General features: G+C 31.9%; 1 protein-coding gene across 1 annotated transcript in view; it reads left to right on the forward strand.

The window, feature by feature from the left end:
* Positions 1-14,964, forward strand: part of LOC132718323 (uncharacterized) — a 30,675-nt gene extending 15,711 nt beyond the window's left edge. The window contains exons 4-6 of the mRNA XM_060702026.1: positions 1,366-1,659; positions 2,585-2,675; positions 11,663-14,964. Coding sequence (XP_060558009.1) covers positions 1,366-1,659; positions 2,585-2,675; positions 11,663-14,964 — 3,687 coding nt within the window. The remainder of the gene's footprint in view (positions 1-1,365; positions 1,660-2,584; positions 2,676-11,662) is intronic.
* Positions 14,965-25,214: the final 10,250 nt, after the last annotated feature.

The following is a 25,214-nucleotide window of genomic DNA, read 5'->3' on the forward strand; positions in this document are numbered from 1 at the left end:
CTTGAAATGTGACGTAGGCATAAGTAAGGCAACGTACGCTATTTTCATTGATGCGTTTGGTCCAGTTCTTCAAGGTTTGTCGATAGGCACACGTGACCATTATCCACTGCACAACAATGCGCTCGCTCATAAATCAGCTATTTTAACTTACTATTTGCAGGCAATCAATGTGAAAGTCTTTGAGTTCTGACCTTGCCACTTGTTACTTTTGGTAGTTTCCAAAGTTTTAAGAAATGCTTGAAGGTCGTTAATATGAATCAATAACATGTATTGGCTATTGCGTATATCAAAGTATGCAACATATACCCGCTTCAATTTATCTAGACACTTTCGCAAATGGACGGACGGGTAATTTCTACAAGTGGGGGTATTTTGAGGGACTGACATAAGAAAACAAAAGAATTTTTAACACTTACAGTAAATTTCGTAAGGTTGTTTTAAGAATTTACGAAGTGCCCCTCGTTGTGTTCTTTTAATTGTAAAGAACAAATAATCGTGGTAAAGGTCATTTTATCGTTGACTTTTTAAAAGTAGATATAATGAATATTTTGATGTATATATCCACTGTAGACCAAAACATTTTAGAATATTTGTTATTAATGGCACTGTTTAAGTCGGCTTTATTAACTATTTAATGTCCATTCTAATGTTGGATATTTTCCTTAAGTAATTTTACAAGAGTGTCTTATCTTTTTTCACCTAGAGCAATGCTTGTATAATTAGCCTTACGAGAACATCTGTGCTGTCGAAGATAAATATAATCTGACCGGGAAAAGTTTCTGTTTTAATCACTTGTAAAAAGTTGTTTAATATTTTACCATGGTGTCAGGCTGTAGAAATTTTAAAACCATGACGGTATTCCACCGTTGAATAAAATATGACTTTATATAAACCTTGAGTCAAAGGGTACAAAAGGTGTAACATTATTTTCATTTAAATGAAAAAGTATTTAACATTTAAATAGAAAAGTAGGTGAGAACTAGTTTAACTTTTAGATTGTTATATAAAATGTTTTCTTTAAAACAGGGAAATCGTGTAGTTGTAAAATGCTTACTTCATTTTAAAGTGAAAAAATTAGTGAAAAGTATAGCCATTACCCTTTTCTCGTATTCTTAAATAAATGTTGTTTTCAACAACTAAATTAAGCATTCAATAATTCTTATTAAATGTGTTAAAAATGTGAAAATTTATTTTTATTCATAAAGTAAGGACATATCAAGAAACAAAGATACACATGCGGTGAAAGACCAAAAATATTCTTAGACAGATTTATAATTTCATGTATATATAAATTGCAGCTATATTTCAATAATTATCTATGTTTAAGATTATTTTTATTCTTATTTTTTAATATTTTTTTGCCAGTTGAAGGAAAGCAAATTTATTATTACAACAAACAACGAGGTCGATGCATATAAAGAAGCAATAAGTTATGTAAGCCAAAAATCAGAAGAGCTAAAGCAGGTGATTGAAGTTGGAAAAAAAGAAATTCAATTTGCCGTTGATCAAGATACAGCAAGAGCTAAAGAAAACATACAAACATGTCAAAATGATGCTATAAAAGAATTTGACAAACGCAGCGAAGTTATATATGAAAGAGTCGAAAAACTGGAATCAGACGTTTCTGTTTTGAAATCAGATGTCTCTTTTGTGAAGGAGGTATCATATTATATCATGATTTTACTTTTTGAATATATTTCGATCTTATCTTTTGCGGTTATAGTTAGCTGATCAGGCCACTGTCATAGTGTTTATTTGTGATCAGCTGTGGGTTGTCTTCTAAGATTGTTTTTGTTTGCGTTAAAAAAATCCTAAATGGGTCCATGTTGCTAATTAGATTAGTAAAGGCCATCGACTTCGAACTACTTGTAAGTTAAATTCCTTAATGATATTTTTTTCAACTGAAAAAACTTACGAAACGTTGGTGGTTGTACTCAGGTGCTCACTCCTGAAACAGTGAACGGCGGGTCACGTGACGTATTTCTCCTCCAGAAATCCTGAAAAGTCGCTATATGACCTGGTACAAGATCACCGATACTGAAATTTATTCTATTTACCTTTTGTTCAATAACCTTATTTTCACGACCACAAACTTAAGGAAAGGTTAACTGTCACATTGATTGAGGCCACAGGCATTAATATATTTCCTTAAATTAATCACTGTGTTCCGAATTTGTTTTATTTAATTTTAACCATCATTTACTTATTCATTTACTTATCAAACTTAAATTCATTATTAATTCGTGTGTTTTGGTCCCTCAAGGAGGCATGAAGGGCGGCGGTCAAAAAAGCCTGTTTATACTTGGTCAGTTTTATGTTGGGTATGTTAGGTATGCTTACAATTGTTAGGGATTATATTATATCATTATATTATACATGTATTATCATAATTAACATACAGAAAAGTTAAATTTATGATGTTAACAATATAAATATGAATATAAATGGTTGCATTTTAAGATACATGTATCGCAAGAAATATAAACACGCTTTATATGTTATTTTTTTGTTATCAATTGTGAAAACAATGTCTCTACGAGTTTTAAAAAAATATTTTGTCATGTTTATCTTACGTTGCTTTCAGCAAGTGAAGTCATGGGAGGAGAAACTTGAGGAACTTAAAAATGAACGTCACATATACGAGCGGCGTTTAGATTACGTCGAAGAGAAAAAAGGTAATGAAGCTTTACTTTTTTAAAATAATTAACAATTTCTAAGAGAAGTATGTACTAACGATTTAACATTCAAGCTTGTTGAGAAGTAGAAAATGACTTTAAATAACCTGAGTATTTTATCAGCTTATTTGTTTGGCTTGCATATATGAACATTCTGATGCTTATTGTGTAAAAATTAACATGTTGTATGTATCATTCCTTTTAGGCGCATATATATTTGGCAGGAATATTAAATTACAATTTGGCACCTCCTTGAATGACTTTTGTAAAATATAACATCATTATCAAAATATCTATAACATATATTTTCGAACACACAACCTACGGTTCTAGAATATTATGAGGTGCGTTTAATAACACTTTGTGCCACCAATAAACCATACCCTCTCATCCAGAAAGACTTTTTTACACTATGATTAAAGAAAACAAATGGTTATTGCCTACTATGTGGCTTTTGGGATGGAAATAAGCAATTTATAAAATATACTTTTTTCAATGCGGTTTTTCTTTAGAAACAGGAATAGAATTTCGCGCACGTGCCTTATGCGTAAGGCTAAAACAAACCTTTTGTATAAGCCTTATAATCAAATTTACCCTGTCTTGTATTAAAGAGTGCTTTTAAAGTCAAAACTGGATATAACATCCTACAAAACACACGATAAAGGTGTATAAAGATAAGCTAGAATTACGAAGCTTTTTACAACGGGTTCTACTCTCGTACTCAAAGGCTTGTGTTTTCAAGTTTTGTCATCCAAAAAACAGCAGCTTGGAATAATTTATAGCGGTATCATTTGACTTTTAAAACACAAAAAATAATATAGAAAAATATACGGGATTTATTAAAAATTTCCCCATAAAGGGGGAATTTATTCAAAATTTGCCCTACACCCAAAGGGTTTTATTCATTTAAATTTTTTTCAATGGCCCTCATATTATAAAATGAACACCCGGTTAATTACGTAATATTACTTAATATTTACCGCGCAACTCCTTTGATTTTAATGTTTTTCAAGCTTGTAAGTGTCATACAGATTGACACATGACCGGTTGGTTTACAGCTGTAATATAAATAAACACATGGGTTTGTGAGTACAGTAAAAATATCATACCGGGGCGTTAGCCGATGGTAACAATATTTTTACGAGAGACGATATTTTATCTGTTACTAACAACCCATGTGTTATTTCTCTTATTACCCTGAACAATAACTGTGATGATCTGATATTGTCAACTTAGTCAATCTGAGGCTTATCGAAAACAGGCGGCTATTATTTATTTTATTTCATATAGAAAATGTTAAACTGTACGAATATCTTAGTCACATGGTACACTTGCATCTAAAGTATAAACAATCTCCCAGTGTCCTATGGGAAATTTACATTACAGAAAAAATCAAGTCAAAGTAAACTGAAACAGAATGATATACATGCATTATCACAAGACCTTTACAGAGTTGTAATGAAGTGCGTGGCAAGTGTTTCCTCTTAATATGTTTGGTAAACTGTAAAGTGAGCTATATTGTGTAGGTAAAAAAATGTCAGATCTTTTTTTATTGAAAAGTAGACACCTTTCTTGCTAAAAATAAATTCCATTCGTTACATCAATTATCACAATGATTTTAATTATCGATTATCTTTTTGAAGAACCCTGATGTGGATGCAAGGGGGAATTCTGAAAGGAAATATTCCTCTTCTCAATATGTAGTTATGCAGCGGTTCTTTTGTTGCTTTTTTGACTTTGATACAGTGCAGAACAAGATAACCCAACACATTCATGTTGTTTGGTCATGCACTGTTGCCGTTTAACTCAGTGTTTTTGTTTTTACTTTTCCTTTAAAATATGGTGGTAATATTGAAGTAATAAATAATTAGATGGATATGAATATTCAAATTATGTTCAAGAACATTATATACATGTATTATAATATATAAATGATACACCCGTCATAATCAAAAGGTTTTTTATTTAACTATTCCCATCGTTTTAAGTCAAGAGTCTCATATAATTAACTTAATCCTATATTCCTGTGCATGCATATACAAATTAGTTTCTCCATCTTTCTGCAAAGATATTAAAACATATGCTTTCCTTGTAAAAAATCTCATTAATCACCTGCTCATGATTGAATGACTGTTTTTAAGTTATTCGTAGTTTTGCACATCTTTTATTGCCTTTCCTTCGACAAAAATTGTAAATACTGATGATTTTTTTTTTAAATATCTTCTGACTATAACTGAAACATATCATGCATTTCATACGGTTGGGACATTTCAACTAAATGAACTCCTGATTTCATATTCGTGAATTCACAATTCTAATTTCGTTAAGTCTCATTTCAACATACAATATTTAGGAATGTACGGTTGCAGCTGAATGAAGTAATGATTTCAACTTCACGAATTCACTATTTTAACTTCACGAATTCACGATTTCTACTTTAGGAATTCAACTTCGTGAATTCACGATTTCCACTTCACGAACTCAAGATTTCAACTTCATTGAACGCCGCCTTTCCTAATTGATCTTGTTTATCATATCTCATGAATTAAAATCGTAAATTCGTGAAACTGAAAAGGTGAATGCATGATGTTGAAATTTTGATTTCATGAAGTTGAAATAATAAATTTGTGAAGCTGAAATCGTGACTTCATAAAGATACAATCGGGAAATTATGAAGTTAAACTGTTCCTACCGGTCTTACGTATATTCATTCAATTCTGTCTAGAGTCATTCACAGTTCTTGTACTGACTTGAGTTTCTTGTTACCATGAAAATAATTACCTAATTATGCTCCAGTCTCTTATGCAACTCTCATACTGTTGTATTACAGCCCTTACTGCGTTGGGCAAGCAGAAGAAATATTAAATGAGATAGATATCGCACAATTTAACATTAATTGAATAGAACATATATATCTTTTCTTACAATCTCAGTACATGTAATTTTTTTCTCAGGGTTTATTTTATTGAAATATGTTTGCCCTTCTTAAAACAGACAGACAAGATTTTGTATAATATAAACTGGTTATATGCAGTTAATACTGAAAACAATATTTGAGTTGTAAACAGGAAAACTAACCAAATGAGGAGAGATAAATAATTGATGTATCAAAATAATAGAAAATCAGCAATTGGTTTAAACCTGTTCCTTTTTATCCCACGCCGAAAGGCGGAGGGGGATATAGAAATAGTCTTCGTCCGTCCATCCATCCGTTCGTCCTTTCGTCCGACATTTTTGTCCGGAGCATATCTCAAAAAGTATTTGAGGTATCAACTCGTAACTTCATAGGTGGATAGACCTCATTGAGGAAGAGTGCTGTGCACAAGAATGATAACTCTACCGTGCATAGTTTTTGAGTTATTGCCCTTTGTTATTTTATGCCACCGCAGCATCTGCGATGTGGTGGCATATAGCGATTCACCTGTGTGTATGTGTAATTGTGTGTGTGTGTGTGTGTGTGCGTGCGTGCGTGCGTGCGTGCGTGCGTGCGTGCGTGTGTGTGTGTGTGTGTGTGTGCGTGTGTTCTATAGATGACAAAGTGAACTTAAAAAGTCTTCTTGAGAAAAACCACTGGTTCACTTTCAACCAAACTTGGCAGGATTGATCCTTGGGTAAAGGGCTTCAAAAAATGTTCAAAGAATTTCATTCCATGCACAAATCTGTTTGACATGGCAACCTAAAGGAATAATAAGAATAAATTTTAAAAATATTCTTGTAAAGACCCACAAGGCCTAGAGCATAGATATTTTACATAAGGCAATGTCTGGAAGACTTCTACCGAGATTGTTCAAATTATAGCCCTGGGGTCAAAATTGGCTCCGCCCCGGGGCTCTTTGATTTTTACTATATGTAAATATAGTAAAAACCTTAACATACCTTCTTGTCTGAAGATACAAGGCTTATAGCTTTGATATTTAATATATGATAACACCTATAGAAACTCTACCAAAGTTGTTCAAATTTTGCCTCTAGCCTCAAAATTAGCCCCGCCCGAGGTCATAGGTTTTCCTTTTATGTATATAGTAAAATCTTTAAAAAATCATCTTCTCGAAATTGACAAATGCTAGAGGTTAGATATTTTGCATGAAACATTGTGTAGTGAACCTCTAGCAAGATTGTTTAAATTTAGCGCTATGGTCAAAATTGGCCCCGCCCCGGGGGCCATTGGTTTTGAGTCACTATGTACATATAGTAAAAAAGTAAAAAATTATTGTCTGAAGGTACAAGAGTGTTGATGTTTGCTTTATAATATCAGCCATAGGTACTCTACCAAAGTTGTTCAAATTTTGCCCCTGGTATCCAAATTGGCCCTGCCTGGGGGCATTGATTTTCATTATGTACACATAGTAAAAACAGAAACTAAAACAAATGTTTTCTGAATTGGAGCTCGAGAAAGCTACAACTAAGATATTTGACATGAAATATTGTTTGGTGGACCTGTATCGAGATTGTTTGAATCAAACCCTTGCGTCAAAATTTTGCCTAGCCGAAGGGGACAGTGACCTACTTTCTTGTCCTTTGATGTACAGTCTTGAACTTTGGATTATGTACACAGTTTTAGTTGTAAAATTAAACTTTGATATCAGGTGACCTAGATTTTGATGATGTGACCTACATGTACTTTCTTGTCCTTTGATGTGCAGCAATTAAATTTGAACCATGTGCATAGATTAAGATGTCAAATGAACTTTGATATCAGCTGGCCAAGATTTTGACAAAGTATCTTACAGTCATGGAATTTTGGCCATGTGAAATATGACTTTCACCGTCACATTCTGTAGACTCAACTGCATTGATAGATTCCTACTCTGATCTTTTAATTGACTAACTATAGATATAACCACTTATCTGATAAAAAGAATCAGATTGGTCAGTGATCTATACATTATGGCAGTCTTCAATTGTATAGAAACAAAAAAATATGTTCCTACATTACTATTTAGTGTTGTATTAATGCGGTGGCATAGAACTTTTCACATATGCAATCTTGTTCAAAATTAATTTTGTCCAGAGCATAACTCAAAAAGTCTTTGAGATATCAACATGAAACTTCATAGGTTGATAGATCTTACTCATGAGGTGTGCAATGCACAAGATTGATAACTCTACCTTTCATAATTTGAGTTCTTGCACTTTGTTATTTTTCATACCTAATTTTTCACCTAAGTGATGCATAACTCAAAAAGTGTTTGAGGTGTCAACATGAAACATCATAGGTAGATAGATCTTATTGAGGAGGAAAGCTGTGTGCAAGAATGATAACTCTTCGCTATGTATTGTTTGAGTTATTGCCTTTTGTTCTTTTTCATACTATTTTGTTCGGAGCTTATCTCAAAAAGTATTCGAGGTATCAACTTGAAACTTCATAGGTGGATAAATCTCATTAAAGTGGAGTGCAGTGCACAAGAATGATAACTGTACCCTGCATACTTTTTCAGTTATTGCCCTTTAATATTTTTCAAAATTATTTTTTGTCCAGAGCATAACTCAAAAAAACCTTTGAGATGTCAACATAAAACGTCATAGGTGCATAGATCTCACTCAGGAGGTGTGCAGTGTATAAGAATAATAACTCCACCTTTCATAATTTTTGAGTTACTGCCCTTTGTTCTTGTTATTACTATTTTGTTCGGAGCTTATCTCAAAAAGTATTTGAGGTATCAACTTGAAACTTCATCCATCAGTTTTTATTACCAAAATACCTCTTAAAAATTGTATTATTCTGCTCTACTACATATACATTCTTCCATTGAGCAAACACATTTGGCGGGGGATGGCCATGTTGACATGGTTCTTGTTAATTTTTTATAGGAATTGCAGGATTAACTGCAATACCTGAAGAGATATAGCCAGTGACGCCAAGCTATTTTAAAAGATCTTTCAAAGACAGGCGAGTCATTTTCTCCTTATAGTCCAAGATGGCACAAAACAGGATAATGCCCCCAGACCAAATGTTTTTAGAAAATCATGTTTTACAAAATTCTAACAAGAAGGGCGTGGTAGCGAATAATTTGCTAATATACTGGCTCATATGTTGTCCTACAGTAGTTTACTAATTATTTCTGATGTAAGTATACTTATAAACACACGAATGTGAGAAAAAAATGTTTATAAATGAAATATGAACTTTTATTAATCCAAGTTTAGTATTTTAGATAATTCATCAATAAAAAAATAGTAGTCAAAATTTTATCTGTAAAACTGGATATTAGTTTCATTTACCTCAGTGGACTAACGGACAGGCTGAGTCCACCTTCATTTCTCTAGGAACATTGACCAAACTTTTTCAAAACGGTTATTTCAAGTGCTCTGATGCATATTGTCGGTGTTTTGTGATTTGATAATTCTTTTTACCTATTTATGACCCGTTTTCCTAGATTATAAATAGTTTATACTTTCTTTTGTGAGAAATTCTTCCTTTATGCCTCAAGGGATTTTGACCAAACTTTCTAAAAAGATTTTTTGTGGCGCATACTGTCAGTCTTTTTGTAATTTGATAATGTTTGACCTTATTACAGCCCTTTGTTTCTTTTCTTGATATAGAATATATAGTGAACAATTTCTACTCTGCGCAACACTACATATATCAATGGATTTTGTCAAATGTTCCACAGAAGCTTAGTTATCAAGTACCGTGATGCATATTATCGGTGTTTTGTGATTTGGTGTTTTTTACCAAATTTTGGCCCTTTACTTTATAGATTATATCAAGTGAACAATTTGTTCTGTGCATAACATTGTCTCAAGTTCATAGATGCTGTGTCATAAATGGCATAGCGCATATTGTCTATGTTTTATGATTTCATAATTTTTGACCTAATTATGGCCCTTTGTCTTTTTTCCTTCACTGAACGTCTGTGCAACTCCTCATACATTCCCAAGGGATTTTTACCAAACATTAGCAAATGCGTTTACAATATGTGGTTGGTGAATATTTTCTAGGTTAAGTGATTTGATAAGGTAGCCCTTTGATTTTTCAGATTGAAAATATTAGCGAACAATTTCATCTGTATGCAACTCCTATATTTATCAAAGGGTTTAGACCAAACTTTAACGGAAGCTTAGTCATTAAATGTTTGGCGCATTTTCGTGTTTTGGGATTTGATAATTTGTTTACATAATTATTGTTCTTTGTTTTGTTTCTTATACATAATATAAAGTGAGCAATTTCTTCTGTGCACAACAACTCCTTCATGTCTCAATGGATTTGTCCAAATGTTCACAGAAGCCTTGTTAACAAATGTTCTGGTACATATTATCTAGGTTTTGTTATTTGATTTTTATGCTTTCTGAAGGGAGAGCGTATAGTCGCCGGCTTTTCTGTCCGTCTGTCTGTCTGTTCGCTTGTCCGGATCATAACTTGAAAACCCTTGGAGATAAATTATTCATTTAAACTTCATACAGTGATAGACGTTATTGAGGCGGGAAGCTGTGTCAAAGAACCAATACTCTGCATTGTCCGGATTTTGAATTAGCTCCCCTTCCGAAAAATCTTGTTTTGAACATAGCTATAAAACTATATTAAAAATATAAACAAGCCTTGAGGGTAGATAGATCTTTATAGGATGATATGCAATGCACAAGAGCTATTACTTTTCTTTGCCTCATTTTGGAGTTATTAACCTTTGTTCATTTTTACACTTTAAACTTTGTATGGGAATAACTCGGAAACCGTAAGAGGTATCAACAATAAACTTCGTAAGTAGATAGATCTCATTTGATAGAAGTATAGTACAAAAGAACCGTAACTCTGCCTTGCATATTTTTAAAGTTCTGGTCCTTTTTCAATTTAACACTGCGGCAACCGTGCGATGTATAAAGAAGACGATCTGCAGGTGGATAGAGCTCAATAGATAGAAGTGAAGTGCTTAAGAATCCGAAACTCTGCCTTGCATATTTTGGGGATATTGCCCTTTTAATTTAATACTCTTTAATTTGTCCGAGAAATAACTGTAGAACTACAAAATGTATCAACAAGAACTAAGTCGTTAGATAGATCTCTTGGATAAGTAGTCCAGTGCAAAGAACAGTAAATTTGCCTTGCCTTATTTTGGAATTATTGCACTTTGACCTTTGTCCAGGGACATAACTCTGAAACTACAAGAGGTGTACTTTTCTGTTTCTAAAACTTTTTCAGGGAGCATCAACCGGTTCAAACGGACTCTTGTTTACCTTGTTATGGCCTTTTGTTTTTCCTTATATGAAAAAAAATTGTGGACAACTCGTCCGACATTTATAAGGATTTTTACCAAACTTCCACAGAAGCATTGTCAACAAGTGGTTTTATCCATATATGTGATATAAATTATAATGTAAAATATAGCTTCATGTAGCTTTTGAACCGAAACCATCTATTACTATTATCTGTAACTAAAAATATGTTCTCAGACAATAACAAGAAAAAAAACGAATCAGATATTTCAATTTTAACTTGGTGTTAAGAAAACTTATATGACGACTTTGCTTGAATTGCTTTTGGACCAACTGGGAACAGGGTTAAGGTCACAGTTACGAAATGTCTTTTTAGAAAATTGGTTTTCGGTTAAAAATAACAGTTAGGAATAAGAAATTTTAATGAAAATATTTTGCTTACTGTTGTTTTTTTGGGCCTTCTGTGTCAAGGTCAACCCCACTGTTTCTAAAATTAGAAAAACCGTTTCCGATCTATTACAAAATTTAGGAATGCGATTTTGATTAAACTTATATTATTATTATTTGGAAGCCACAATTTGGATGGCTGTTATAACAAGATGTTTGCTTTTATCATTTCTTTCTTAATTATTTATCATTCATAGTACACAAAGTCCCATTGAATGTTGCTTGTATTGATATTTTGATTACAACAAAACTTTCTTTCAATCGAAAACCGTGTTTCATGGCTTTGCAATTTTTCTTGTTTTCTCCCTTAAATAATTTGATCATCACAGTGTTTTACTTTTGCTAATTTTTCGCAAGGATATAACCCATGAATTATCTTTATATCACAGAGCTACAAGGTAAGCTAATTGAATATTACCAGAGGCATTGCGTGAAGACCTCGATGTCTCCTTTGGCGCAAGAACAAGATAGCATCAATATTAAAGATATATATGTTCCGTCCGAGATAAAAGTCATTGCGGTAAACCAATCTGCGCAAACTAGTATGCCAGAGAAGAAATATCTACAGGGTTATCATGAAATCTTTAAAACAAAGGAGCAACGAAATAAGAAGATTTATGTTTTGGGTAATGTCGGCACAGGAAAAAGTACTTTCTGCAAAATGATGATTGAAAATTGGTGTAAATATCATATGGTAATTGATGAGGCCAGAGAATCAACTTGCCCTGAAAATGATCATGAAAAGACAAACACTGAATCATTTGATCCTTATATGGTCTACAAGCGTGATGATGACGTCTCTCAGATGGAACATTTTGATTTTCTTTTTTTTATACCATTGCAGTTTATGCTAGATTATAAATCTGACGCAACTGTTGATATGATTAAAGAACTTTTAAAACATCTCACTTCTAATGCGGAGTTGATAGACAGAATATTTCAGGAAGACTCAGAGCGTTGTCTTATCATTGCTGATAGCTTAGATGAATGGAAGCCTCATAAAGAAATTGTACGCAAACCTCATGTAAGCTATGGGATACCAAACGGAGACCTGGCAAAAGATGCAACAGTCATAACATTATCTAGACCATCTGCAAAAGGAATACTTAATTTAAAAATCTCAGAAGTGGATCTCAAGTTAGAACTTTTAGGCGTATCTAGTGAATCATTGAAATCATTTATCGAACGATATATTTTTAAAGCAAATGTTATTGAAAAGTCTTATTATGATTTCATTGAAATTATGGAAAGAAAACGAATTGAACACGTAGAACAAACACCATTGCTTTTGCAACAACTGCTTTGGTTATACACAAATGGAAAAGACCTAGGTGAATCCGTAAGCGAAACTTACTGTCTGGTTTTAAATACCATGTTAGGTTGGGCAGACCACAAAGATACCATGATTGATAGAAATGAAAGTCATAGTGATGCAACTGAATGCATGAGTTTTCGTTTGCCTGAAATGTTGCAAAAATATCCGAGGTTTGAAGGCAAAGAACGTGTTTTATTTCTATGTAGTCAAACTGCTTTTGAAGCTTTAACTTCAGGTTCAATTCATAACATATTTGGGCAACGAAATCTTTTAAAGATTGGATTATCAAAAGGTGACATCACTGCGCTTACACAAGTTGGTATCTTGAGTAAAAGCAATCGCTTCGACAGAACAGAGGAAGATACACAATATGGTTTTATCCACATGTCTTATCTCGAGTTCTTTGCCGCTATGTTTGTCTCAATGTTTGATAACATGAAAGTAGATGATAAAAAACAGAAGATTTTAGATAAGTTTTTATGTAAATGTAAATCTGCTAGTGACGTATTACAGTTCTCTAATATGATTAAAATTGTTTGTGGTTTGTGCCCCGCTCTTATCAGTGATTTGTCACAACGGGTTTCAAGTATTGTAAATAAGGATGAAGACATTTCAAATTCAAGAAGTAAGTATTATGAAAATTGGGTTTTTACAATGTCCATGGACCACCAGTTACTAAGTATACAAGACCTTATGCTAAATTGTCTCAAAGAATGTGACCCTGATGACAGTACTATGATCAGCATAAGTGATCTTCGCATACATAGGTGTTTACCTCTACAAAGAATCAAGCCAGATGAAGTGATTTCTTTGCAGTGCAGTTTTCTTGGAATACGTGAAGGAGACAACGACTCGGATTACTTCAACGATATAATAGAATTTACCACACAATTAAAACAAGTGCAGTACATTTCTGTGTGTATGGACATGTACCACAAATTTGTATTTAAATTTTCATTTTCCGAAAAGGTATTTTTAAGACAACTGACCCTACAAGCAGTGAAACGTTGTGATAGAGATCTCGATCTCTCAATGCAAAACCATCTTCAGACACTTCTGCTAAACGAGTGTGAATTAACGGTTTCTGGCCTCAACTTTGAACAGCTTAAACGAGTAGAAATATTACATTCTCGGATCGGATCAGATGTAAATTGTCCATTCAAAGCTGGCAGACTGACTGACCTTCACATTATAAACACTTGGTGTTCATCTCAATTTATAGCCTCATTGATACAACAAGCACCATTAAAAATATTGATATTATCAAAATGTGGAGAATTGTACTCGTATAATGATGTTACTGATATTGATCTGTCTAGACACAATCATCTGAAAGATCTTACACTATCAAACAGTCCAGGTCTAGTAATTACTGGATTGAACACTGAACAACTTGAAAAAGTATATATTGATTATAAGATATATCATACTGATTTTTATTTACAATACGAAGATGATTCTGAAGATGAATACGATTACATTGATTATAGTAACTATAATATACATGCATTAAAATTTTATCATTTACAATACGGGTGTCGTCTGAAGAAACTTTACCTGGAAAACCTAACTGTTGATAAAACATCAACTGAACAATTATTACGACAAGCACCATTGCAAGAGCTGACTATGATACGGGTGTCTGGTGCTCAATCTATTGTTGAAGGTCAAATCAGAGGTGTTTCTAACGATCACTCTGTTGTTGAAGGTAATATGACAGAAGAGCAGTTTGTTGACCGTATCAGAGCTGAAACTGATGGTCCATTTGCTGATGAATGTCATGGGTCTGATAATGAATCTGATGAGAATGGTCATTTGACAGATAAATCTGATGATGAATCTTATGTTGAACATTTTTTCAAGTTCCCGTTTCTTAAGTTGTCCGACTGTAAGAATTTTAAAATTTCTCACCTAAACACTGAAAAATTAAAACTGGTTGATATATCAAGTAGTCCAGGAATATTTGACTTAGACAATTTATTAAATGCTGGCAGATTGACTAACCTTTCCTTGAAAAATAACCCAGACGGTGAAGAATTTCATTACAACAAAAAAGTTGATAAAGTAGTGCACACATTACATCAGCTTAGGTGTCTCATGTTACAGAATGTAGATATAGATGACAATGCTTTAACTGTTACACCAGATATGACAAATTTAGCATTTATTAAACTAAAAAATACCAACATGAGTTTGGAAACATGGCGAACATTCGTTGAAAGTCTTCTCACTCTTCATAAGCCTGTTGAAGTCGAAGCGGTTAGTTTAATAGATTTAATAGACAGTGCACGTAACTATGTTCTAATTAATCCAAAGTTTAAAGTGAAGGAAACAACGCGTTGGACTTTTAATTTTGAAACTGGATCTAGGGTATAACGTTATCACGTAATCTTGAACTATGATCCTTATATAGAATAGAAAAACACAACTGATCATATGATAGAAATTATATATTAACAGTCAAATTATCAGTATTGAATAAGAATTATAGTTTTTTCTAACGTTGTGTCTGGTGCTCAATTTATTGTTGAAGGTCAATCACTCCATTGTTGAAGGTAATGTGATAGATCAACCTGGTGAGCAGTCTCTTGATAAAAGTCATATTAGAGAGGTATCGGATAATTTGTCTGTTAATGACGGTAATATCAGTCCGTTGATGAAGATTTTATTACGATTATATCCGAAAATAAATCCCTTATGCACCTTTCTAAGCATAACCAGTTCGTGTACCTTGCAATTTTACACTTTGATGAAAACCACAACATTAACACTAAAAAACTTGAACAAGTTAACATTCATTGGAGCAATCTTGATTTTTTTTCTATTGTACTGTCAGTTGAGTTCAATTTTTTATCTAACACCAGCAAAATCAATGTAATTCACTTTGAAAAATGAACCTGCAATAACGCATCGCTGGTATAATTATAACAGCAGAAAATTATGGGACACTTTGACAAATGTTTCTGCTATTTAGTCTTTTGCGGATTGTTATAAAAATCTACTACTGCAAAAATTAAAAAAAACCCTGTTTATTTGTCCTTAAAAATTATTTGACAAAAAAAGGATTTATCGAATTATATTAATAGTGTATGAAAATTCCAAAAGAATTTGATTTTTTTTCTATTAATACAGTATTTGACTGATATGTCATTCGTTTTTAAAATTTTGTTTAAAGGGTTTGAAGCTATATCTAAGAAATATGTTTGTAAAATTTATTTACATTAAAACTTTATAGGTTTGCATAATCTTATGGTAGATTAACAAAATAAAATGTCTCTATTATTAAACAAACACGAATAGTGTACGAAAGTAGAATAAAATGTTCCATGTAGAAATTTAACAATTTAACAACGATTTAGTGCTTTTAATGAAATATACTTACATATTTGTTAGATACAGGCATTTTGAGTGTATTGTTGTTGTTTTTTTAAAAAGTTTTTCAAAATAATGTTTGCTGCAGATTTATAGCTTTCTAATATAATAGAATCTGTGATCATGCGTTAAATAATTGTCCCCAAGAACAGTTGTGTTGATGTGTATTATGTACTTTTAGAACACAAATTACTAAGCTTAATGTTTAAAACATTTTTTTTAGTATTTCATATCATAATTATCATAGATGAACTTTTATACTCATGTCACAGCACATTGTTTTCAGTAACTATATAAAGGTTTATGATAATTCTATAGGAATTTGGAAAATTCTCTATTAATATAGTTTTTGAAATTGTGTAAAGTTTATGATTCTTCGTAAACATGTTGCATAAACACTGTGTATGACATTCATATAGAAAGCGAATTATTAGAACATGTTTTCAAATAATGTTATTTTATGCTTTATTGTATGTCAGAATACAAACTTAATTCATAATACACTTCATGAAACGCATTTTATTTTATAATAAATTGTGTATTATTTGTATATTTATATGGTATTTAGAGCAACATGGCTCGAGATTTGTTATATTTTTTATGAATATTTGAAAAATTGCTATAATAAGTAAATGTATTAGTCCTTTTGTACAAATTAAGTTATTTAACCTAGTCACGATACGTCTTATTTAAAGAAACACATAATATATATATATATATATATATATATATATATATATATATATATATATATATATATATATATATATATATATATATATATATATATATATATATTATATAAAATATACAATAATTCCCTTTACTTTGTTAGTAACAGAATAGAATTTTATCAATATCAAATTGATTTATTATATGATCTAAATAAAGCTGCAATCTAGGGGTCCAAATAGTAGTCAAAATAATTTTTAATAAAATCATATTCATCGGGTGTAGTATTATATTCACTGACTGAATTGGATTTTCCATGTCTAAAAATAGATGAGACTCATATACAATGACCATATATCGTAGACTGTTAAATACGCGTGCTTATTAAAACAATATTGGTTGCGTTTTGTTGTTTATGGCATATTTTTTATTAAAATATCATTACTTTTCTTTTATTATTAAAGGTTACACCACAATGATGAGTATAAACTTAAGTTACTTTTGTATGCGCAGCGTTCCTTAGATTTTGCAGTCTTTTTTCCCGAAACAGGCAAACGTTGTACGCGTATAAGGTTGTATTTTCTGTGATTTATGTTAAATTCTTATAGTCTATTCATATAATAAAGCAATTATTGTCTAGTGTGCCATTGAATATGATGTGAAATTCACCGGACTCAATATGTTATCTGCTGGTGAGTATCACATTATATTCAATGTCACACTAGTCAATAAGTGTATACTATTGGATAATGGATATCATTTCACTGAATTGTGACTATGTAGGCATTCCTCAAAATGTAGGACATTTATATACGAAACTATATTGTTTTCCCTTTAGTTTAAGTTTTAAATTTATTTTCTAATTTTATGTCCATATCAGAAAGTTTTCATAATGACATACGGAATCTATAAATTGGGAAAAAAGAAACAATCAGCTGCATGTTAAAAAATTATTTTTAATTTTATTGTTTGATAAGTATAGAAGTCATTCTGGCCGCTGTATGACACAAAACTGTTTATTTATGTGAAAATATAGTAAATTAATCATACTATGAGGCAATAAATGATCTATGTACTTATATTTACATTGCATTCATCAAATATGTGTATATATTATGTGTTTTGTCTGTTGAATTTTCTATAAAATTTCTATAAATTTGACAATAAGGACTTATTATCTAGTCATGTTGAGCGATTTTGCTCCATGTGGTGAATTACAATGCTTTTCAAGTTCCCAAGCTGAAAGTTAATCATATCAGTATATGTAAATAACGCTGAGTACTATTGTTTAGCTAATGAATTTATTAAAAAAAACATTTCTAAAAAAAAGGAAAAGAAGAACACAAAAATCAAAATCGCCAAACATTGCTCATATATATGGACGATTTATAAAATTATGAATTGTATATTGTTTAAATAACAGTATGTTGGCTAGTTTTATGTGCATTATGTAATAATAAATAAAAGACATATAGAAAAATATATCTCTTGTTCTTTCATTTTATGAAATTCTTATGACTATTTTGCTTCATTTTATTCCGGCCGTTGTTACTTAAATTGCATGAATATATAATGAAAATACCAAAACCGTTACAGTTATTAAAAGAAAATAAAAATAAATAGTCTACATTTAGTCACAGATAAAATTACAAAATTTCCCCAATATGGGCGTAATTTTATGCACATCAGCAATGAATTCTTATGAAATCTTATAGAGAAAGAGAAAAAGCACGGTAGTTATGATTGTTTAAAAGTAAAGAGTGGCTTTGTGCTTGAGATGCCGATCTCTCATCCAAAGGGTCGTTGGTTTGAGCCCTAAGTAGATCATAGTATCGCCATATACGTATAAAGGTAAAAGTACTTGTAAGCACCAGGAAGAAAATTGTTACTAAGTCACTAATTTCAAGAACTTATTTCACAATCAAGCTTACTTAAACGTAGCACAAGATCTAAGATCGGCTCAATGATAAATAGAAAATTTCATAATATGATTTTATTCAACTCGTTCAATTAATGTAGTATTGAACTTAACCTTGCGCAGTATCCACTATGTAGAGCAACGAAGGAGTTGAATTCACCTGATTGATCAATTCAAGATATGTACGGAGAACCATATATATTTTTTGTTTCAAGTTCTTATTCAATATAATGAATCTTTGAGCGCAAATTTGTCAGTTAAATTTCTGAAACTTTTTATTATAAAAACTTATATAAACCAGAGGGTTATGATGTCCCTAATATCGCGCACCTAATTGTAAAGGCACTTTAAAACAATTGTTAACTGTATGAAGTCTTAAACTTAAATCACAAAATTCATATCTGCATCAGAAATGTAAAACGTAATTTGTTTCTATTTCTATTGAAAATCAATTGTTACTAAAATAGTCACTGATTGTTCTAAAAAATCAATGGTTATTGTGGAAGTCACTGGTTTCTATGAAAGTCAATGACAGTTTCACTCGATGCTATTGAAAGTCAATGTTTGCTAAGCCATATAAGAATTTAATGTTAGCAATGGAAGTCACTAGATGCTACGAACATTTACGGTTTACTAGGGAAAGTCAATAACTGCTATGAAATACATTGTGTCTATGGAAAGTCAATGGTTTAATGAAATACAATTGGTCCTATGGTAGGTAGATGGTTACTATGAAGTCATGGATTGTTACTATGTAAGTCATGGATCGTTATTGACAATCATTGTTGCTATGGAATTCACTAGTTGCTATTTAAAGTCGATCGATGCATTGGAGGTCACTTGAAAGTCACTGAGATAATTCCATGACCCCCACCACCCTGGTTAGACCTTTGTAGATCCCCATGCTTTAATTTAAACCAACATTGCAGAGGTCCACTAACAAAGTTAAATGCCAAAAACATCTGATTCACCTTCATGGTTTATAAGAAGTAGTTTTTAAAAAGGTGTTTACTATATATTTAGAGGAAAATCTATGATCCCCTGGGTGGAGCCAATTTAGACCCTATGTCTACGGTCGTAATTTGAACTCACATTGAAGAGATGCACTGGATAATCACCGACGCACAAAGGATGCACAGTGATAACAAAAGCATTGCTGCTCAGGTGAGCTAATAAAGAATACATTGCTGTATTGTAAAAACAAAACTGACGAAATATTACCCAAGTTACATTTCAATCAATAAAGAAACAACACAAGATCATAATAAAGAGTGAAATTCACTGACAAAGAACATGCCACTAATATGCAGAGCTCATGTTGGTAGTTGACTTTACCGATTTCGATGAATAAGTCAGTGATTCCTAAGAAATATTGCGATATAAATATGACTGTTGAAAAGACATAACATGGAAGATCATTACAATCAATATGAACATGCTGACAAGGATGCACATCCAAAATAACTTTTGCCGTACATGTTATAATGTTTAACTTAACAACTGATCTTAACTCTAATATAAATCCGTGACCTAACGCATACACAAAATCATCATCATAAATTGGAATATATCCAACATATTCTTACAAAATATTATAAAATAACAACATTCATTGAAAAACTACTTACAAAACAAGATGGTCGTCAGCCCGGCACACTTTGTTGTTTATTTAATAACGTAGTTGTTTTATATAAACCGTTCACTAAATAGACAATATGTGCACCAGAAGACTATCTATATATTCATATTTATTCAAATAAATTTCACCCGCTGGCGATGAATATATTGTGGGAAAATAACTGTAAACAATTGTTATGCTTAGGTCAAAATTAAAACGGCCACCGCCTAATTTAACGATTTTAACAACATCAAATAACAAAATATTGCGCTATCGTATAGTTTTACAGACATCAAATAACTATGGTGGCTGATTTCTGCCATTTCGTGTGTTCGTGTCTTTTGAAAGGCGAAGACACGAAAACATACCTATTTGTCGTTATTTCGCCTTTCGGGGCGAAGACACGAAAACACAAAATGGCAGAAATCAGCCACCATAAAAAGCCATTATTCGAATGACATTGAAAATTAGGGAAAAATAATTGATTATAATTTATCTTAAGAAATAATCCTTAATAAGTGACGATACCAGTGGGGAAAATATAGCTTACCTTTCAAGAAAATATTGAACAAATCTTGAGAACTCGGTATTAAGCAGACACTAAAAATAATACCGAGAATACTGATTTATAAGCACACTACGGTGGCAAAGAGGTGAAATGAGTGCGTTTTTATTTATCTCGTGCGCACGAGTTTCAAGGTCCTGACCACGAGGTACTAAGTCGTGGCCACAGGGTAATTAAGTGGTGCACACGAGATAATTTGTCGTGGCCACGAGATAACTAACTCGTGCGCACGAGATAACTAAGTCGTGCGCACGAGATACTATGCCGTGGCAACGAGTTACTAAGTCGTGGCCACGAGTTTCTTAGTCGTGGTCACGAGATAATTAAGTCGTGCGCACAAAATACTATGTCGCGACCACGAGTTATTACGTGGATGCCATTAGATAATTAGGTCGTGCGCACGAGATAATTAACCAGAGAGATAACACTAAATGTCTTTAGGATTATATTTGAAGTCCACTTTCAAGGGTTATAAATCAGACATTTATTTTGACTGGCCCCTTGTAGGGACAATTCTTTTGTAGAATTGGTCAGTATGTACGTTCAATTGCCTGTTAACCTTGTTTATTCGATAATTTGAGAAGGAATACGTCCTGGTTTATTTTATTTGGTATAAGCATCATCCATGACCAGTAGATAGCCTATAAGGATGTTTGAGATTAAGGGTCAAGAAACCATGACATTTCATGTAAAAATCCTTTTCTGGTGAATAATTTAGAAGGAATAAGCCATGGTTTGATCAGTAGATGACACTTAATAAAATTTAGGTCATTTGGTCAAAAGTCAATATAAATGACACTTTGTCAGGTCGGTAAAGTAGGGGCATATTTGTCTTATAGTACATTTCTAGTGAACTAGTAAAATTCATATAAATAGTGTAAACTGATTGGTTAATTATCGTGCGCACGACTTAATTATCTCGTTCCCACGACTTAGTAACTCGTTGCCATGACATAGTATCTCGTGCGCACGACTTAATTATCTTGTGGCCACGACTAAGTTACTCTTGGCATCGACAAAGATTCATGTGCTCACGACTTAATTATCTCTTAGCCACCACTTAGTAACTCGTGGCCACGACATAGTATCTCGTGCTCACCAAATAATTAATCTCGTGTCCACGACTAAGTAACACGCGGTCACGACATAGTATCTGTGATAAACGAGATAAATAAAAAAACACACACACACATGTCAACACTTTGCCATCGTAGCACACGATGAAAATAATATCTTCTTAAACAAAAACAATAAACTATTTTATATATCATCAAGATTTCATTTGTTTCGTTTTTACTTTAATTATATACCTTATTTTAACAATGTAGAAAGTTGACGATAATTTGTATTATAGGGGAGCTTACTCTGTTCTTTAATGAATATATACTAAAACTTGATATTTCCCCTTTGCTCTTCAAATAGTTACTTAATCATAAGATAAGAGTTTGAATCAATACCAAGAATAGTCTACTAGAATTGTGTAAACGGAAAATAAAAATGAGAGTCATTGATGTCATTTAAGAATTACAGCTTACAATAGTTAAAACAGGCTGAAAAAAACAACATCTACAATTTCTAAATATACAAAACTTAAAGGCGAAAGAAATACTAAATAACGGCGTAAAATCGCCTAAATTTGAAAAACAACTGAATCAATTCTCATGCATTTCCATATCCCTGAAATTCAATTAATAGAAACGTCTTGAACTCTTTCAATTGAAACTGTCAAAACAGTTTTTCGGACTTCAATTTTATTATTACCAGTCCAGTTTAACATTTTTGTATGATAATGTGTTTTTTAGGTTGTCACAGACAATGTTTTTTCAGATTTCTTATTATCGAAATATATTCTTCAAAAATTAAATATTGACACTTTTTCTTTCAAAATTACGGTCAAAGAGGGGCGACACTTGCGTAGACTTTTAAAATGGGGATTGAACTTAAATCGAATCTCGCTTTTAGGCGTATGTAAGAGATTAAATAACTTTGTGTTAAGCGGTCTAAGGCCCATAAGACATAATAATATTTACAAACAACAATTTTCTGTAAAGTTGCTCACTTAAAATTATATAAAAAAAACAAACTCCTAAGTTTGTAAAACGTTTACTATTATACAAAAAATCATTACGTTCTTTTCAACCAAAATACGAATGCTGAACTTAAATACTTATCACGGATTTGTTTTGTATTTTTTACATTTATTTTCTCCCTAGCTACGCTCGTCCGAAAAAAAGCATTTCTTAATTCAGTAGTTGTAAAAGAACAACAAGACGTTTGACGTTTACAGAATGCGGAACGTTACTGATATAATATCGAAAATCCTTATACATATATGTATAAATGAACAACTTTCAGAACCAACACATGTAAACATAATGATAATATATATATGATATGAAAATAATGTTATGAACTTTATGATAACACTGAATACATTTAATATGTATTTGATTTTATATTACCTTACGCTGAGGAAAAATACACATGAAATCTCCGTCATAGAACACCAAAGCCGCAACAGGAAACAAAACCACTTTTATGGATAAAAAAATCTGTACCCGCAGCAAAGTGCTAAGCTGCTCTCAGGATATGGATGACGGATATTCTGATCCGTGGTACATATAACACAGAAAATTAATGTTTTATACATATTACACAACCCAGGCTCATTTTTGTTTTAGAAATATGTCCGTATGCAACGTTTTATAATTAAAAATATCTAAAAATAATTAAATTATTACATAAGGTTCGATTAAGCGAAATAAGGAAACAAGTTTACCCTTTCAGTAACGCCCGTCGAATGAAAAACATTCTACACATGTGTAATACATGTATACAAGATTTCCGCCTCTCGAAAAATCCGTCAATCTTCTTAATAGTATTACAGATGTAAAATGACAACAAAATGACATACGTAACAGAAGTAATAATAAAAAACGACATAAATAGATATAAATAAAGAAAACAAGGAATTCCCAATCTATATTATCATTACAAATTGTACACAAACGTTCTTCACTTGGGATATTATTATGTCTGCCTATTTTTAAACCTAATTTATGGTTGGAGAAACGAAAATTACAAAACGCCTTTTTCTGTTTAAATGGTATTTCTATTAATAAGTATCGTTCAACATTTAAAAGTGATTTAAATACATTATAGTGTAAACATCGACTAGAATTCGTTATATTTACATACCATTATTGAGTACAACAATCAATAAGTCTTTGTTAAAAAAAGTTTAAGGAACATATTGGTGTCACCAATTTCTTGAAAAATATACAGTAAAAACCAAAACCATATCTAAACAGTACATGTTTTACTAGTAACCGAGCATATTCGACCTACATCGTCTAGTGACTTCAACATAAAATAACACTGTTTAGGATATCTAGATGAAGGCATGGTCAGAAGTTTACAAAATTATCGTATGCAACTTGTCATGTACGAAATATTTAAGGGCAATTTACCACATTCTCCTAAAACCATAGCTGTATTTGTATTTTTTTTACGGATAAATGTTTTTGACAAAAATCGTTATGGACATATTCAATAGTTCGGCTATATTCAAAACCCCATATTTGTGATCCATGGCATAAAATTGGTTTAATCATATGATCAAAAATTTTAAACAATTGGAAAATGACCAAAAGGTTTTTGATAATATTTTAACAATAATATTGCCTTTTGGGCTTGAGATGCCAATTTTTTCCTTAGTTAGAGTCTATGATAACTGAGGTTGAAAATGAGTCCCATTTACTTGTACACAGATGTTATATTTAAGCTTTTACCTCGGAAATACCATGTTTCATAATTACGTAAAGGACCACCATTACGGAAAACAATTACTTCTGTTTTATCAAGATTGATTTCCATGCCAGTATTATAACAAAAAGTGTCAATTACATTTAATTGTTGTTGTTATTTAGATACAGTCTCTGCACAGTTTGCTACATCATCGGCAAACATAAGACATAATATATCAGGGATATCATTAGTAATAAATATTCATGTGCCACAATTTTGTCTAAGTAAGATAGATAATCTATTGATAAAAATAACAAAAATAGTCGAACTAGATTTATCTTGTTCCTATGTTACACGAGAAAAAATCAGTTAAACCATTTTTGTGTTTTTTATATTTATGAAATTGCCTTCTGGACTGATTCAAAATATTCTTATCATCGGATTCACAGGTTCATGTAGATCCATGAAATAAAATAATTTCCCAGGTGTCATTTAACAAGGTTTGACAAGTACTGTATGTTTGCGGATAAATTTCTTGATATAGTAATTTGGAATCTATGACATCTAGACCACTTGACAAATTGACCCCTAGACATCTCCACCCCTGACACTTAGACCCCTTTAGACACTTAGGCCCCTTAAATATATCGGACATTTCGACCCCTTTATTATTTTAATGTACATCAGGACAGATCGTGTTTAAATAAAAAAAAAACACACACACAAAGAAATAA

The sequence above is a fragment of the Ruditapes philippinarum genome, unplaced genomic scaffold (genome assembly GCF_026571515.1).
Source record: "Ruditapes philippinarum isolate M1 unplaced genomic scaffold, ASM2657151v2 ctg2251_1_1_1_1, whole genome shotgun sequence".
Lineage (NCBI taxonomy): Eukaryota > Metazoa > Mollusca > Bivalvia > Venerida > Veneridae > Ruditapes > Ruditapes philippinarum.